The sequence below is a fragment of the Idiotropiscis lumnitzeri genome, chromosome 16 (genome assembly GCF_059441095.1).
Source record: "Idiotropiscis lumnitzeri isolate Australia: NSW breed Sydney's pygmy pipehorse chromosome 16, RoL_Ilum_1.0, whole genome shotgun sequence".
Classification (NCBI taxonomy): Eukaryota; Metazoa; Chordata; class Actinopteri; order Syngnathiformes; family Syngnathidae; genus Idiotropiscis; species Idiotropiscis lumnitzeri.
Window position 1 is genome coordinate 7,118,856 of NC_142406.1, and position 18,024 is coordinate 7,136,879.

At 37.7% G+C, this 18,024-nt stretch overlaps 1 protein-coding gene across 3 annotated transcripts in view; it reads left to right on the top strand.

Moving 5' to 3' along the window:
- Positions 1-17,714, top strand: part of LOC148321103 (anillin-like) — a 31,823-nt gene extending 14,109 nt beyond the window's left edge. For all 3 annotated transcript variants that reach the window (XM_088278527.1, XM_088278528.1, XM_088278529.1), the window contains exons 10-23: positions 274-416; positions 3,974-4,106; positions 4,209-4,344; positions 5,982-6,167; positions 6,255-6,381; positions 6,541-6,589; positions 9,686-9,739; positions 9,885-9,917; positions 12,124-12,142; positions 13,818-13,930; positions 15,063-15,149; positions 15,293-15,400; positions 16,817-16,989; positions 17,575-17,714. In XM_088278527.1, coding sequence (XP_088134653.1) covers positions 274-416; positions 3,974-4,106; positions 4,209-4,344; positions 5,982-6,167; positions 6,255-6,381; positions 6,541-6,589; positions 9,686-9,739; positions 9,885-9,917; positions 12,124-12,142; positions 13,818-13,930; positions 15,063-15,149; positions 15,293-15,400; positions 16,817-16,989; positions 17,575-17,689 — 1,476 coding nt within the window. In that variant the 3' untranslated portion in view covers positions 17,690-17,714. The remainder of the gene's footprint in view (positions 1-273; positions 417-3,973; positions 4,107-4,208; positions 4,345-5,981; positions 6,168-6,254; positions 6,382-6,540; positions 6,590-9,685; positions 9,740-9,884; positions 9,918-12,123; positions 12,143-13,817; positions 13,931-15,062; positions 15,150-15,292; positions 15,401-16,816; positions 16,990-17,574) is intronic.
- Positions 17,715-18,024: the final 310 nt, after the last annotated feature.

The window sequence follows — 18,024 nt, forward strand, 5'->3', positions numbered from 1 at the left end:
TTTGAGGCATACATTTTTGTTGACCAACGATTGTGGTCACCTCAACTTTCGAGAATGGGGAGAGCTTGAGACTGGAGAGACCGTATGTCATTCATTCTGAAGTTAAACGGTTTCTTAATTTCAGGGAGGCAACGACAAAAGAGTGCTAGAATTCTCGATCCTTGACCAAAAAAAAACGTTCTTGGTCTTGGTTCTCATACATTTAGCTTTCCGATCCTTAACTAAACACGACACAGTTGACAGCCACATGAGCATTTTCTTCTTTTTCTGCAGACATCAACTCCAGCTAATTCATTCATCGTGAAGAATGAGACTCCAGACAAAGTTTGCCAAACTTCTCAATTCCAGAGAGCCAATATGAGTTCCACATCTGACAGTATTGATGTCCCAGATGAGAATCCTAAATTACCTTACAGGTATGTACTCAGGGTTCTCTGTTGATGACATTACTGAACAGCACACAATTAACTAGTTTGCGCATAATTTAAGAATATGCCGTCACATAAATGAAGAACGCATGCCTAATTTCCTGCGGACTGTTCTAGCTCCGGTATTCATCCATCCATCCACCCATCCAAAAATTGTCTTCCACTTAACCGTATGCATTTGAGTCGCCGGGGTGGCAAAGTTCAGCTCTCCCCAACCACTCGGTGAAATACCAAGGTGTCCCCAGACCATATGGGGGACATTAGGCGCTTTTCCAATTGCCCACATGGCTTTGCTATTAATACCAATATAAAATGTCTTCAATAAATTGTTAGATTTGTAATGAAAAAGAAAAAATCTGCAATCCCTGGCCCCATCTTTGTAGTCTGCAGAATATGATTCTCTTGCGGGGCATTTGAGTTCAGTCGTTCTCAGTTGTTTAGAAAGGGCAGTGTGATATCGGTGCACAAGTCTAGAGTGCCCTCTCGTGGCTGTCTCTGAAATAATTTCATTTATTTCATGTACAAGTTGCTCCACAGTATGTCACTGGACTAGCCAACCTATGAAAAAAAAAAATGTGACTTTTATTCTGGTAAATACGGTACTTGAAAACATATTTCGCATTTTTCTTGGGCTCCACACTTTTATCTATTTATTTTTACGTAGAAGGTAGTGAAATCACAGCAGGAAATGTTCTACAGGGGGAAGAAAAAAAAACTTGCATTGATTTTTAATTTTATCAAAAATATTTAGTTGTAATTTAAAAGTAGGAAATTGATCCACACCATCTAAATGAGGTACACACGTGAAACAGAGGATTTATTTATTCTTTTTTATTTTAAAGGACAATAACATAGTATATTGCAACAAACTTAATTATAGGCCTTATTGTTTTGTGATGCCGATGAGTGGCCATTTTTGTGTTGCAATCATTTTTGTGTTCCTTTGAGTGCGGATAATTCCAAGTTCAGGAACGTATCACTCCGTTTGCCAGATAGTAAGTGAAATCCTCCAACTTCGATGTCCACCTCAGGTATAAGCACTCACTGTTTTGGTGGAGAACAAATGTGAGTTCGCTGACTAATGCCTCCTTAATCCATAGCGGATGCTACAATATGTTAGCGTTCCAAATAGGACATTGTGTAGCAATTTTACGTCAAACACACACCATAACGAGAGTGTGCTAACTTCAACTAGCTTCCAGAGACTGCTGTGCCTATGTCAGAAATGAAATCAAGCCTAGGCCACAACGGCTTCCCCTTTTTTTTTTTAATTCATTTATGTTGTTCATCTCTGTTGCGCTACCATGTAAGCAGTGTTGTGTTTTTGGCAGGCGTTTTAGATTTAGTCTTAGTCATTTAGATGAAAATGCTTATTAGTTTTAGTCCCATTTAGTCATTCCTATTCGTGATAGTTTTAGTCCCGATTAGTTTTGGTCGAAAACTCAAAAAGGTTTTAGTCGACGGAAACGCAAAAAAAAGTTTTAGTGTAGTTTTTGTAAATTTATTAGACCAAAATTCCAAAAGGTTTGAGTTCAAAATAGGTATACAAGGATTGCAGCCAATTGCAAAGACTTTGTGATTGACTACTACGAATTATGCATTAAAAAACAGAAAAAGTGGTAACAGTGGAATCAATGCTCATTGCTCCAAAATAAGAAGAGAACCAAAACATTTTATTTGGCAACTCTTGTGGCTTTATTTCACTTAAAGCAGGGGTGGGCAAACATTTTGATTGGCGGGCTACAATGAGTTCTAAAATTTGACAAAGGGGCCGGACCAGGAGCAGATGGATGGAGTGTTTTGGTAACCTCATCTCATTGGAGAAAAAAAAATACATTCCATTTTAAATGAAAGTGAACAAAAGCATTACAACAATATATATGTCTTTGAAAAATCACAGTCTTTAGAAAATAAAACATTAACAAGGTTTATTCATTTAATTTTTTTTTAAGTTCGACGGGCCGGATTAAAACGTTTAATGGGCCGTAGTTTGCCCACGCCTGACTTAAAGCAACATAAAATGAAAACGTTTTAACAACATAGACTTGTAGTAGACTAGTTCTATAGTACAGTAGCACAATTACAAATTCGATCAAACATATGTCCTGATTACTTGCACCAGCTTGCGGTTAACAGAGCGAAGTAGCCTTGCGTGTGTCAAAGGAACGTGCGTCAGTGTGTGTGAGCCGAGACGAATGACCGCAGACGTGTTCGTGTTTTTTTGTGCCGGTCGGTGTGTGCTGCGCATGCGCCCTTCATGCTTGCCCGGTGGTGGGCGTGCCCAAACTATGGATAGTTTGCACCAGCATTATATTTTTTGAAAGACTGATTCCATGTACAATCCAAAGGGATGTCATAAATTTTGAGCGTCTGGCGTCTTGTCAACGAAAATTCATATGGGTCACGTCATGTTTTGGTCATCAAAAGGACCTCGTTTAGCTAGTCATGAAAAAAAAGGGCATTAACAAAATATTTTCGTCATCGTTGATGAAAACAACCCTACATGTAAGGCAGTAAGGCTGAATGGTTTTAAAGATTTATATTTTATTTATTTATTTTTTTTTTGTTTGAGATTGCGATTTGAGTCCCAAGCTTTAATTGTACGATCTGCAAGTCCGTTTACAGCAGCACCAAACGAGCTACGTGATGACAAAATACGACCCCACTGCAAGTAGTGTTTTAAACGACAAGGCAAACGAGGACTCGCTTAGCGTGCTAATCGCTAAAATGAAATGCAGCGTAGGGAAGGACCCAAAATAAGTGCTTGGGTGTACAGTCGACTTTTCACAGATGTCTGGTTAGAACCGCGTTAGGGCGAAGAGCCAACCGCTATGAACAGAATTTTTTTATTTCAATCAATATGCATCTAGACATAAAATAAGACGACAGCTCCATTAGCTATTTAGCAGACGCTCTCAGACTGGAGCACGTAAACGGCTGACGTCATCTTTACAAAGAACATATATTATATATTTATCATCTCATCAATAATATTTGCACCACAGAGTACTGAGTTTCGAGATCTACACAATAATAGGTCTCAAATATATATTTTTAATCAATTTAAGGGAAAATGATTTTATTGACATTTGACAAAGAACTTGTACATTCGTACGAAAATTAAATTAGTACGAAATGTAAAACATTTTGGGTTTAAAAAAATGCATTTTCATATACACAATTATACAAATACAAAATTATATTAAATTACAGATGGTAATTTTTAAAAACTTGAGAAAAAACTGCAACCCTCACAAAACCTCTTACCTCTTTTAGTTTTTAATTTGTATAGTGACATTTTGCGTCAAGTACCTATACATTGTGAAGAAATTGTGAATTTTGCACCAAAGCTTGAACAAAATAAATAAATGGCCCAAAAATGAAATCACAAAATCAAGTTGAAAAGTCTCAATTGTTTTTGTTTGTTTTCTTAAAATCGTTCAGCCCTCGCGTGCATTCACATGTATGTGTATATAACGGAATCATAAATTTTGTGAATGGTTCCAACCCTAATACTGTTTGACCTGTGCACATGTCTGTGTTAGTATTGATGCGTATAGGTCTACTCGAGTAAAGGAGCCTGAAAAACTCAATACCAAGGAGGTGAAAAAAGATGTTTCTCACAGAGCAGAGGAACTCCGAGGGTCCAGCTTGTTCAGCGTCAAACAAAAGTTGAAGGTTTGAAATAAAATGTTTAATTGCCTCAAAATATTCTCTGGAATTGCGAGAGCAACGCAAAAAATACCATACTTATTTGAATCATCATTAATTTCTCTGTAGATTCTCACAAATGAGATGAACCTCCAGCAGACAGTCATCCACCAGGCCAGCCAGGCACTCAACTGTTGTACAGATGAAGAACATGGGAAAGGATCCCAGGTGGAGGCAGAGGCAGAGAGGCTCTTGCTGGTAGCAAGTGAGTCAGTGGTTTCATTTTCGAAAAGCATCTAATTAACGATATGATGAATTTGACTGTTTTACAAGTCTGATGAATTCAAACGCATTTTAATATGTACGGAAGTTTACATATTCAATTCCGACATGGTCATACTCATTTTGGGCTGTTGACGATGTAAAGCAGGGGTGTGAAATTATATTTTTGTGTCCGACCACATTGTAGTTGCCGTATTTTCACAACCATATCATTGGGCGCAGACATGTCAAAAATTACCTTAGCATGCGTGCACACGTAACATAAGCTCGTGTAAGTTTTGAAGCGATTGGATGTACTTTGTTGAAGTATTAAAGATATACTCACGTTATTATTTTTATTTTTTTTATTCGTCCTCATCCACAAATCCATCAAAGTCCTTGTATGACGTCAGTGGGTTTTTTTCGTCAATGATGACAATGACGAAAATTAACTAATAAATTCATAAATAAATGATAGTACAATATAATACAATTTTATTTATATAGCGCATTTCATAACAGCTGGAGCTGTGACAAATCGCTTTTCATTTGCCGTCATATAAAATTAGCAGGTATTAAAACACATAATCGCATTTACAATAGATACCAGAAGAACAACAGAACAGTGACATTCTCATGTTGAGTCGAAAGCTAAAGTATAAAAATGTGTCTTGAAACGGGTTTTAAAAATTGCCTAACATTCAATGGGAGCTCATTCTATAGGTAAAGACCGGCAACTGAAAAGGCAAATTCCCCCTGAGGCTGCGCTTAAAAGCATTCTGCACAATAGTTGGGATTTATTGAGATCAAATGTGATCACTTCCACAAAATCCAAAATGCCGTGCCAATCTCTTCTCCACCTTAAAAGGCTGAAGCGGACAAGAGCACACGAACACTGACAGGTTATATTTTGGACATTTAGCTACGCTAAAGTTATCAAGTCTCTTGAAGGAGGCAGGTAGCCTGCAGGCGGGCATGAATCTTTATCCCCTCCCCGGCTCACAGGAGGACAAGCGCACGGCGAAGAGCAACAATTAGCTTCACGCCGCTAAAACAAAAGGCGTTTGCGCAACAAAATTAGCTCCTTACTGTCCCGCCTGCTGTCGATTTTTTAAATAAAGACCTCATCAAACACCGTAGGTGGTGGTCTTGAATGTTCCGCATCGATGGGACCTGGGTGGGGGAAAAAAAACTAAGTCAAGCTGCAATTGTAATATAAAACAACTTATGTCGTCATTGGAAGAATCTGGATACAAAATAGCAGACTCAGAACTACAGCCACAGCTGTTGTATTTCAAGGAAGATGTGTTTTTTTAGTAACCCGGCATGTTGTAGATTTTAACTTTGCCTACAGTCGAAAAACTGGGGCCGATCCTCCATCCAAATAAATGTGAACGTTTAAACATTCTCACTTCCCGACTGGAGCTTTATGCCCCTCAGGTCCTCACCGTGATCAGCAAAGTAGCAGTGTACATATATGCCGCTTTGCCAGTGCTCACTTCCACATTTCCTTATTCTCATATAAATCATATAGTCTCTAGACTCATTAATTGGTACAGCGTTGAGACTGGTTTTCCAGGCTAAGAAATATAAGATTGCAAGTCTTTACTCATTGTACATTTCCCCCCCCCCCCACCCTAGCTGAAAAGAGAGAGGCCTTCAAGACAGAGCTGCAGCATCTCAAGGGTGAAGGCCCAGCAGGCCTGAAAAAATCTCCTTTGGTTTCTAAGCCCACTCCCGTCTCAGCCTCCAAGGGCTCAATTTGTCTTCAGGACTTACGGTTGCCTCTTAAGGCTGACTTTGTTTGCTCTACTGCCAACAACCCAGGTAGGGTTGAAGTGAATTAACAAATGATCATCACTGTATTTTTTTTTAACTGACACATGTTATTGTGTCGTACCAATTTTCTCTCAGAATCAATGAAACATTCTTTCTTCATAATGATTCGGGCTAGTGCGGAAAACACAGTGGCCACTCCCCTCTCAAGCACACACTGTGGGCTCAGTGGCGACACGCTCACCTTCCCCACAAAGTTCACCTTGTAAGACAAACTCAATTCTGTAAATGTGACGCATGTTTCATTTCAGTCTTGCTTGAATCTTTTGTTTTGTATTCATTTTTCTGAAACACAAACTAAATTGAATGTCAGAATAAGTTGACGAGCATAGAGCTGATGGGTTCCATTTTTCTGTACTTTCAGATGTGATGTCTCCAGTGAATTTGCCATTGATATTGAAGTGTACTGTCTTGTGAGTATTTAAAAAAAAAAAAAAAAAAGATACTAGAACAATACTAGCATCTTTAGCCGTTTGTCTTTTCGGTTTCTTCTCTGCTTCTGGCTGGTACAGCGCCCCACGTGACGCTACAAACCATTCAAATTGCATGTTGTATTGGTAGACCCCGAATCATTAATTTGGGGACTCATTTCACCCCGAGTTGCCAAAATGCTCCTATACATGCGACGTACGGGATCCATGAGGGTTTTCAACTTCCTCTGCTGCTATTAGGGCTGGGCGATATCACCTAAAATCAATATTGCGGTAAATTGGGCTATTTTACCCCGATAACGATAAATTGCAAGATAAATTCCCCCTGAGGACCAAAATCAAAATAAATGCAGGAAATGCATATCAACTGTTTTTTTATTGACCAACTGGTACACATTACTTTCAATGAAAAATCAAAGTACAAAAATCATTTGTATAAACATTCCAAATAGCTTGCTTTGCATGACTTTGAACAATGTCACAAAGAACAGGAGAAAAAGGGTACCTCTAACAAAATCTTTTTCTGCAAATAGATTGCGCCGAGATGCTGTAATGCCATTTGCAAAGGCCTAGATTTTTGAAAAGGTCTCTTGTAAACAATCTAAATAATGCCATGTGCAAAGGAGCTAGTCACCTGTAAACAAAATGCTAATAAAATGAAAAAAAAATGTCAATTAAATGCCAATGCCAAATAAACAAGTGTGCATCATCAGGAAAATGTGCCGTCTCGAGTACTCTGGTGCGCGGTCGCCACTTGTCTATCACAGTCAGGCTCAAACAGGGATCCATGCTGCGACTCAACCACAAGTCGGATGTGGACGCAAAATGCTTGACATGACTCCGCTCCCGTCCCGATGTTGTCCATATCGGGAAGTGCCTCGTACCTCTAGCCGGCTATTTTTATGAGGCGTTTAAATCCTGTGTGCTCCTCTGTAACTAGAGGAGCTATATCTTTAGCTATGTGCTAGGCTATCGCGTCCATCTCTTAGACGTTCTCTCGTATGGTGTCGCCTCCGTTAGTGGGCTGTTGTCACTTGTCGAACCTTGCTTCTCGCTTTGAACTTTTAGCACAAGCTCCAAGTCAACAGCATGGTTGTGTTGTGGGAGGTGAAAAAGAAAAGGTTGGACGCGCTGTTTCGGGTGCTTACGAAGCACTTTGTAGTTTGTGTTCTTTTGCTCAAACATCGTCTTTGTGGAACCCAAAACTTTTCCAAACGACAGATGTCGAATTTCTTCTTGGGACAAGTGCGCCTGGAACAATTTCTACTTGCGTTTACTTCGTCTTCAGCCGTGTCAGCCGCTTCAGGATTTGAATCGCCAGCTCCGAACGCGTCTTCTGTTCACATTCTTCTACAGCGCATGAGTCACGTGACTACATGCTCTGTTTGGGAAGACTTTGCTTTGTTTATTATTCAGCTCTGGGATGGCCACTTTATAGAAATACGTGAGCCACAGCATTTTATCCCTTTTGTCGTGCGTGCGGATCATTTTTTTAAACCTCACTTTTGCGATGGCGTTGAGTTGCTTGCACGGTGTCTTTCGCCCCATGAAAAGTTATTGCATTCGTGATTTGTCAATGCTGTCTGGACTTCTTATCAAAAGGTGTTTAATATATAAATAATACTCAATAAAGGCTGTCTGTCATTGTTTTTTGAGTAGATGGTTTTACATCGCGTCCCACTAATGAATCTAAACTGGTTATACGGGGGCTCGTAATAGCGATTCAAATGGTCGGACAGGTTTGTTGTATTACCTCGTGTTGCAGCAACAAAGGCGAGGCACTGTCGGCAGAGGTGTGTTATATATTCCTTTTTATGGCCGAAATAATTCCATAATTCCGGATGTTGACTTTCTTTTTCTAGATCTACTGCCACCGTCGTCTCTTCGATGTCGGCTGTTAGTGTTTTCAGAGCGCACAGAGTGGAGGGGGTGGGGGAGTGACCAATGACTGGCAGGAGGGAAGGGGTTATCGTGACAGGCTTTGTAGAGCATGCAGTGGCTTCGTGTTTCTATGAAGCAAAACAAATTTTGCGTGCCCGAAGAAAAAAAAAAAAAAGACAAACATTGCACGTCCTACGATGTGACAATCGCGCATGCGCACATCGCAATCGTAATGTTCAAACCGCACATCGTGCAGCCCTAATTGACACGTCGTCAATAAGAGACTATAAATTAGTAAAAAAAAAAATAATAATAAACCAAATAATAGTTCATTCCAACAATGGAAAACAGAACTAAATGACATTGACATTGAGAAATTTTGAGTCATTAACATCACAAATGAGATTATACTTGTTTATCCGGTGTAACATTTTCCGATATCAAAAACTGCTTGCATTTATAAGTGGTGGCGGCACCTCATTGATTAAATGACGCGTAGGCGTGTTCTGATCATGGTTTTTAGCTGTCATTAATGGTAACAATCTTCCATGAATGTGTTCGACCAATTGGGTTAACATTTTCAATTTTAGAGCTATAACTAATAATTTTTTTAATCGATCAATCTGATGATATATATATATATATATTTTTTTAATTCATTAAGCTGAATTTTTTAAAAATTTTTTATACTTCAACTATTCAAAAATGGGACATTGCTTCAAAATGACAGTCCAGAAAATTCACAATCAAATTATGACTATTGTTGTCTGTAACATGTCAGAAAATAGGGTGAAATGTGGATCGTTATTTTCCGCAATTAGAAGCAGCTTAGATCATGGATGTATGGTTGTTTGCAACTGTCCTATATGAATTCACACACAAAGATGATCAATCACTATTAACATATGTTTTCGTTTCATGTTGTGGCACCACATGGTACTACACTCAAGGCAATCAACTTTTAAATTCAGACTTGTCTGTGTTAAAATCAATTAAAAAATACTCAATAAACAATTGGTTAAAAATCTATGACGTAGCGGAGTCTTGAAAGGTGAATTGCAAAATGGTAACTTAAAATGGAATGTAAAATCATATTTCATTTGAAAGTCCTCAAAATTTACCCTTATAGAGAGTTGCGTGACAGTGCTTGTGTGTATGTAATGGAACCAACTATTCTTTGACATCTTACTTCCTCAGGTTCAAAAGCGCGAAATTAACGGTGACAAGAAGAAGAAAACCAGCAAATCAAAGGTACGTTAATTTAGCGTACAGGGTTACACTATCATAGCAGAAACAGATCCCCCTACTTTTTTTTTGTGACTATCTTTTCAAAAATGACTTTGCATGTCCTTTGAAATTCTACATAAAAGAGCAAAATATCTGTCTTTATTTTCAGGCCATTACCCCAAAAAGATTTCTGGCGATCACGGTAAGGTTTTAAGAGCATTTTCTTCTTTCTGTTCTGAAGACAATTTATTTATTTCTAATAAGGAAGAGTAGAGATTCTTGATCTACTGTACAGGTTTTACCATCGGTTACCCAGGCACCATAGCGCCAAAAGTATACTAGTTTTCCAAGCGTGAAGAAAATTGGAACCAACTCTCCGCTCAAAGGATTAAAGCTTCCTGTCATCACTACACACTGCAATGTTGTTGAAAACAAACAAACAAAAAAAAAAAACGCAGAGAGTCAGTGTGGAGAGATGTGTTTAGAGCTTGGAAGGCCACATGAAAGAAAAGCATCAATCAGGAAAAATCATCATATATAACAAAAAACAGTTGGTCAGTATAACTCAGATTAATGCTATTTGGATGCTCTCTTGTTCTCTATTTCCTGTAAACAGTGGAGGTAAACTAGAAATATATTGTAATATATATAAAAAATATATAGAATTTTTTTTCCTAAAATATTTATTTTGTGTGGAACACAACATAACATTAACTAAAAAAAAATATGAAATAAAAAAAATAAATAAAAAAATACTATGAAACACAAATATAAGAATTAAATTGAATACAGCAAGGCTTCAAGTAACATTTAGGAATACCACCCATTTACCCAGAGTTTTGGCAACCTTTGAGTACCAAAGGTAGAAAAGCGCTATACAATTGAGAGCCCATTTACCATTCACAAGTTTGTCATCTTATTCTTCAAAGAATGTTTAATTCAACTTCACAGTCTGGAAAGTGGGTGACACCCATGTAATGACGTACTGTAGGCGCCTTTGACAGAAGAAACAGAAATTAAATCGTCAAATACTGTAGCGCTGTGTGCTAAGCTGGTAAAAAGTGAATAAAAAAATGAGTTCTAAACTGAGCCGAATGTTGTGAATCTCTCTGCAGCGATCGAAGGCTTTTGCCTGCGCTGCGCGACGACGCTCAATGCTAACGTAAACGCTAGTGTTGGTAGCCAAACTCTGTCACTTGTTAGAGCTATTAGCTTGTTATAAATCAAAGAGCGCTTTAACTGCCATAATCAGTAGCAACCCAGCTTCTGGTATCAAAGGCAATGCAAGTTCTTTGAAATAACTTTTTTTTTTATGAAGTTCACGATCGTGGAATGTGGCAAGACTTTGCCCATACGAGCTTCAACGTCGCTATAGGCGCGGATATCCCACATCTGCCTAATTTGCACATCGACGGCTCCCAGAATACATTCTGTGGTGCAATGCAGTTAAGTTTATCAAAGTTGATTGTTGTATCATCTCATTGATTTCTGCTTACCTTTAAAGAATTCAATCTGCAAACTAATTATTGTTATATAAAAGCAAGACTAGTCCATTAATCACGATGAATTCTGCGATCAAAATAATTTTGACTGTACTGGCGCCGCCATTATCCTCTCCTCTCGAACATTCTAACTGCCAGAATCAAAATAACAGTATTTACCTGTAATACATATCATGTAAATGCCAGAACACAGTTGCTGTAAATTTCCCAATATTTAACTGCAAAGTTATACCCCAGATTATTGTAAATTGTTTCCCGCCATAATGCAATGCGGTATACAGTTCAACATTGTAAAATGATAAAACAACAAGATACTGCTAATTTCTACTGTAGAAATTACATCTATTTTTTTTTATTTTTTTTTTACAGTGTACCATGTATAGTCTCTCGTTACATCCTGTGATCACACGCCCCGCAAGGATCACTGCACGTTGTGCTTCTTTGATAGATAAAATATTTACTTCCGGACTTTCCAGACTACAAGTTTACTCTAAGTTGACATTTTATGGCCGGTAATTTATTTTGCACATTACTGAAAAATTCTAAAACAGACATATTATCATGGAAGACAAGCTATAACATAAAGAAAAAAAAAATGAAGAACAAGCCGAATAGGTGTAAGATATCCTTTTTTTTCTGGTGTTGGTCATCGCAGTAAGAGTTGCCTCCACTTTTCGCCAGTGCCTAAAAAGTTTCTCGTTAGCGCTAAACTTTCTCTCTGCTGCTCGATTACGATTTTCAGATGTAAATTTCATTCCATGACTAACCGCAGAATAAACACTTGTTTTGTTTGAATTTGTCATCTGTGGTTTGTTATCGTTCACTTCCGAACTACTGTGTCATTACCTTCTGTTGCCGATTGCATTTTTCTTTTCCTCAACCAGCTCATGTTTCTTTGTTTTTCAGAAAAGTGGTCAGACACCAGGTATGTCCAAAATTATTCTGACACAAATGTTTACTCTAATGGGTTAAATGTGGTAGAGACTCGTCATCATGATAATGAAACATTTTATGGTAGTGACTTGACCTCAGAGTTCAATGAACCTTCATCACCTTGAATAAATATGTATTTATTCAGATTTTGAAGATGATGTACACAATTTCACAAATATTTAAATGTTCGAGCTGTCAAACTTACCGCAATAACAGGTGCTAAATAATTTGGGTAATTAAAAAGTCAAAATATTTGAAGCATTTAACGCATGCGCAGAATGACCCGCCCATGCTTCCCCATAATCCCACTCGAATCAGCGGACAGTGTCTAAGATTTTGTGATCGGACAAATGAATTGAATGCTTGAATGCTAGGCCCTAAGATACCTTGCGCTGCGACACCTAAATTTTGGCAGAATTTTGACCACGACCATGTTTGGGCGGAGAGCCAACAGTTATGAACAGAAATGCTGTATTACAATCAATATGTGTCTAGATATAAAATAACCACTTAATAAATAAAATGAGCAATTAGGGAGGCGGGCTAAGACCGGAACACATTAACGGCTGACGGCATCCAAGATGAAGAGCTCGATGTCAAACAGTCAATGCATATAAATAAACTTGTATTGTATATCTCGACAAAATGAGATATATAAATATAATAATAATAATCATAATAATAAAAAAATGGGGAAATTGCTAATTTTTTTAGACCAGGACTCGTGAACGGCTAACGTCAGGCATGACGAAGCGCTCGATGTCAAACGTTTATTAAATATTTAAAATCTCATCGATGTTATTTGCACCACAGAGTTTTGAGATTTAAACAATAATAGGTCTCAAAATTAAATTTGTAATCAATTTAGCTTAGCTAAAGATCTATGTTATTTATTGACATAAGTTTACATTTATGTAAACACTGCACTAATACAAAATATAAAACATTTTTTGGGGTTTTAAAAATGCATTTTCATATACACAATTACACAAATACATAGTTATACTTGACGGCAAGTAGTCTCACCTGACTTGAATAATTTTTAACAACTTGAATAAGGATTGCCTCCCTCACAAAACGTCTTTCCTGTCCTTGCGTTTTATTCAATAATAGTGTGATGGTATAAATCATGTTTCTAAATGTCACAGTACATTGCGAAGAAAATCGCAAATATAATCTTAATCGCAATATCTGTCAGGACAAAAATCGCAATACAATTTTCTCCTAAAATTGTCCAGCCATAGCGTGCACATGCATGTGGAAATGTAAACATGAAAGTAAAGCAGGTTGGCCCTCTGAGTGGGGAATTCAAATAAAAAAATAAAGTAAATAGAAAATAAATACGCAGGTAGTGATATTTACACTTATGGCAAGAAGGAATTCCAGTTCCAGCTATTCAATTTTAAACTTCTATCTCAACGCAAAGCATGTCTTTGTTGTATAAAATCTGGCATATTTTGGAGAGTTTGAATTGCAATTAATTACACTAACTCATTCACTGCCATTGATAGTTATAGAAGTCAAAAAGTCCATTAATTTTGCTGGGCTGGCAATGAATGAGTTCATTAATTTTTAAGATGTGATTAACTTGATTAAAATGTTTAATCGAATGAAAGCCCTGTTGAATACTTTGTTTTAACTCTGCACTTTTTTTTATTTTTGGCAAGTTCTGGCAAGTCCAGGTGGCCCAAGCGCTGTTCGTACCAGTCACTTTGCCTTGGTTGGATATCACAAGCTCACTCTTTCTTCGATTGGGGAAAACAAGTTTCCTTTGGAGAAGGTAAAATGTTTTCTCTGATATACACTTTAATTCAGATGTTATATGCTTCAGTCCTTGGTTTCAAATTGGGTTTCTGAAAACAATTCTTTTTATTAGGGATGTTCAATACCACTCTATTTCAAACAGTTACTAGTTCAAGTACTGAACTCTTGAGTAACTGATACCAAATACTGATACCACTAGTACTTTTGATACGGTTTGTAATATTTGGGGGTGGTGAAAAGGAAATAATAGCAGATAGAGAGACAGCATTTTTCCTTATAATTGCTTGAAATTAGCGGCAATTTTCTATGATCCTTTTTCCATTTGTTCATAAAATACATATTTTGTATAGAACACTCAATAAAAATCCATGATCAAAGCCGCTTATTCTCACAAGGGTCGTAGGCGTGCTGAAGCCTATCCCAGCTGTCTTCGGGCAGTAGGCTGGGTTCACCCTCAACTAGTTGCCAGCCAGTCGCAGGGCACACATAGACGCGCTACCATTCAGTCACAAACACACCTATGGCTAAATTGGAGTGTTCATTTTAACCTACCGTGCATTTTTTGGGAATGTTGGAGGTACATGCAAACTCCACACAGGACCCGGATTCGAACCATGCACCTTTTGTACTGTGAGGCAGACGTGCTAACCAGTCCTCCACCTTCTCGCCCATTTATTAATTTAAATAATTTAATAAAATGACGCAAACAGTGACCAGAAAACTCCCTAATTAAAATATGGTCGTTCTACAATTTCTTTTCAAGAAGAATAAGGTGAAGTGTCAAAAATTAAAGTATTCAGCGGGAGGTGTTGTATTACTTTGTGACTCATTACTGATATCCAGTGGGGGTTAAACATCATTGCAGTTAACAAAGTAATTCAGACCTTGAAATCTAATGCATTATTCAAGGTCTTAATCTAAGTTTACAATAAAAAATATTTTATAAATTTGAAATATAATACCGATATTGGAATGTGCCAGAAAGTGACGATGAATATAATTTTTGTAAGAACTGGCCAAGGTTTGGGGATGTAGCGGCTTATTGTTTATTATTAAACACTTTTTTTTGGAACAGCACACTACAGTTTTGGAGTCTATTGCCACTCTTGTCATAATTTTTCACCATCTTCATTTGCTCCTACCAAAAGGTCCCGTTCCTATGTCCTCTCGAGGGTCACATCCACCTCAGGATGCTGTGCAAAGTCGGGTCAGAGGTGGAAGAAAAAGGTTTTCTGGTGAGTCTGCTGGGATCGGCTTCAGTTTTTCCGTGACCATAACGTGGAAAAACTGCACTAATAATTAGTTATTATTTCTTGGTTTGCTTGTACTGTTTTTAGCTAATCAGTTTAATGTTTATGTTACTGAATGCTTCCTGTAGACCATGTTTGAAGATGTTAGCGGTTTTGGAGCCTGGCATCGAAGATGGTGCGTCTTATCGGGATATTGTATCTCCTATTGGACTTACCCCGATGATGAAAAGAGAAAGGTAAATTTCAATTCACCGAAAAGCACCAAAACACCCACACAGCGTCTAAGAGCTGCTGCTTGGATATGAACTGTCTCAAAACCACCCAGATCGTTTGCTTGATGATGCTCCAGAGGTTCTCGATATGTTAGAGGCGAAATACACCGTGAAGTGGTTGCAAGCCAATCGCAGGGAATGTTGTGTTTATGTTAAAATGAATTTTCTATTTTTTTCATCATTTTATATATATGTATCTACCCTGCGACCCTCGTGAGGAAAAGTGGTTCAGATAATGGATGGATGGATATGTATATACTTCTCATCCAACCACAATCAAAATGACTTGATCGATCTAAGCCTGATTTATCCAGATTGGTGGTTTGCACAACGACAAACTGGAATTAGCATCATCCAAAATGAAATAATAATGAGATACTGTCTATACTAAAGTATAGCTGTTGTTTTTGGCAGGTATTTTAGATTTAGTCTTAGGCATCAGGACAAAAATGCTTATGAGTTTTTGTCCGATTTAGTCATTCCTATTCGTGATGGCTTTAGTCGACGGAAATGCAAAAAAAAAAAAGTTTTCTGCTAGTTTTTGCAAATTTATTAGACCAAAACTCCAAAAGGTTTTTTTTACTCTGTTTTAGTTAAAAATAGGCATACAAGGTTTCCACCCAAAAGCAAAGACTTTCTGATGGACTATTAAGGATTATGCATTACAAACAGATCACAGTGGTAACCGTGGAATCAATGCTCAGCCGAAAACCAAAATGTTTTATTTGGCAACTGTTGTGGCTTTATTTCACTTAAAGCAACATAAAATTAAAACGTTTTAACAACATAGACTTGTAGTAGACTTGTTCTGAAGTACAGTAGCACAATTACAAATTCGATCAAACATATGTCCTGATTACTTGCACCAGCTTGCGGTTATCAGAGCAAAGTAGCCTTGTGAGTGTCACAGTCGCCGCAGTCCGTCTAAGGAACGCGTGTCAGTGTGTGACTGTGCGTGCTCGGCGCATGTGGTGGGCGTGCCCAATCGAAAGATAGTTTGCACTTCATTGCAATGTTTTGAAAGACAGAATGGAAGGGATGTCATAGATTTTGAGCGTCTGACGGACCACACGCTAACAATTTTCTCCCGCGTCGTCTCGTCAACAAAAATTTCATTTACCTCACGTCATGTTTTTTTCTTCGAATAACATCGTCATCGTCTCGTTATCGTCATGAAAAAAAAAAGGGGGTGTTAACAAAATATTTTTGTCATTGTTGACGAAAACAACGCTGATAGATACCCCAAATTTCTACTTAAGTTAGGCAACAAACTATTTTTTTTCTCAAAACATGCGTGAATGATTGTTTGGACATTTCATTATTCAGTTTTCTCATCTAAATGTTTTCCTTTTTTTTTTTAAATTTTGTGTTTCTTCACAGAATCCTATTGGCCATATCAATCTGGCCAACTGCATCAGTAAGAAGGTGGAACCAGCAAACCGAGAGTATTGTGCCAGACCAAACACATTTGAGCTCGTCACCGTCAGACCACAGAGAGAAGACGAAAAAGAGACACTAGTTAGTCAATGCAAGAACTCCATGTGTGTTACCAAGTAAGTATTTATCTTCCAGAAAGGGCAACAAAGTTCCATAAAGATTTACCATTAAAAGTCCCACAAGTAGAATGCTGAATTTGGGCCACATAGGGAAAAAAAAAATGGCAACCCTATAAGGGACGTCCAAAAGAATAAATTGTAAATAACAATAACCAATTGGGTAAAAATTAATTCCTTTGAGGGTCTTTGTCAGAGGACTGGCACACTTTGTTCCCAAAGAAGCACAAAACTCAAAAGGATTATCTTGAGAAAATGTTTGTATGAACGTGCAGGGAAGTGCTCATTCAATGAGAAATGAAGGAAGACCAAGTTGTGACCGCATGGCATGCTTTGTGTAGGTGCTCGATTCCTCAGAATAAATGCAGTTATGTTTAGAAAAACGAGGCTAATGGAAAATATTCATTTTGGTTATATATTCATATGGATATCTATCTTACTGCCATTGACGGCTTAAGACGTCAAAGATCCATTTTTTTTTATTTTTATTTTTTTACTCGGCTGGCAGTGAATGAGTTAAATTTACGAAAAATTATTTAAACATGTTCCTTAAATGGGCTGACCGCGAATTGTTTTCTTTTGCAGAAACTGGCTGAGTGCAGATACGAAGGATGAGAGGAATTTGTGGCTGTCGAAGTTGAACCAGATTTTGGTGGATTTGCGCATGTGGCAACCAGGTTCCTGTTGCAAGCCTCTGTAAACAAACAAACCAAAAAAATAGAATGCCAGTTTCTATGGGTCCGTCCGTTTTGACAACACAATTACTAAGTGCAATGAAATTCTTTGAGACTCATTCTGTCATACTGTATATTATGTACAAATATCTAGTACAGTAATCACCAGATGAGGAACCTGTTCTTAATATAGCTCACCAGTTATGAGACTACGGGATATTTTTTTACGTTGAAGTGATAGTTTGAAAATGTAAACACTGGTAGAGATTTCTAAAAATAAAGTGTTTCAGATTGATATTAAGGTTTTTCAAACTATCGTGCGGAATCATTTTCATGGCTTCACCAGATGAATATCATTAAT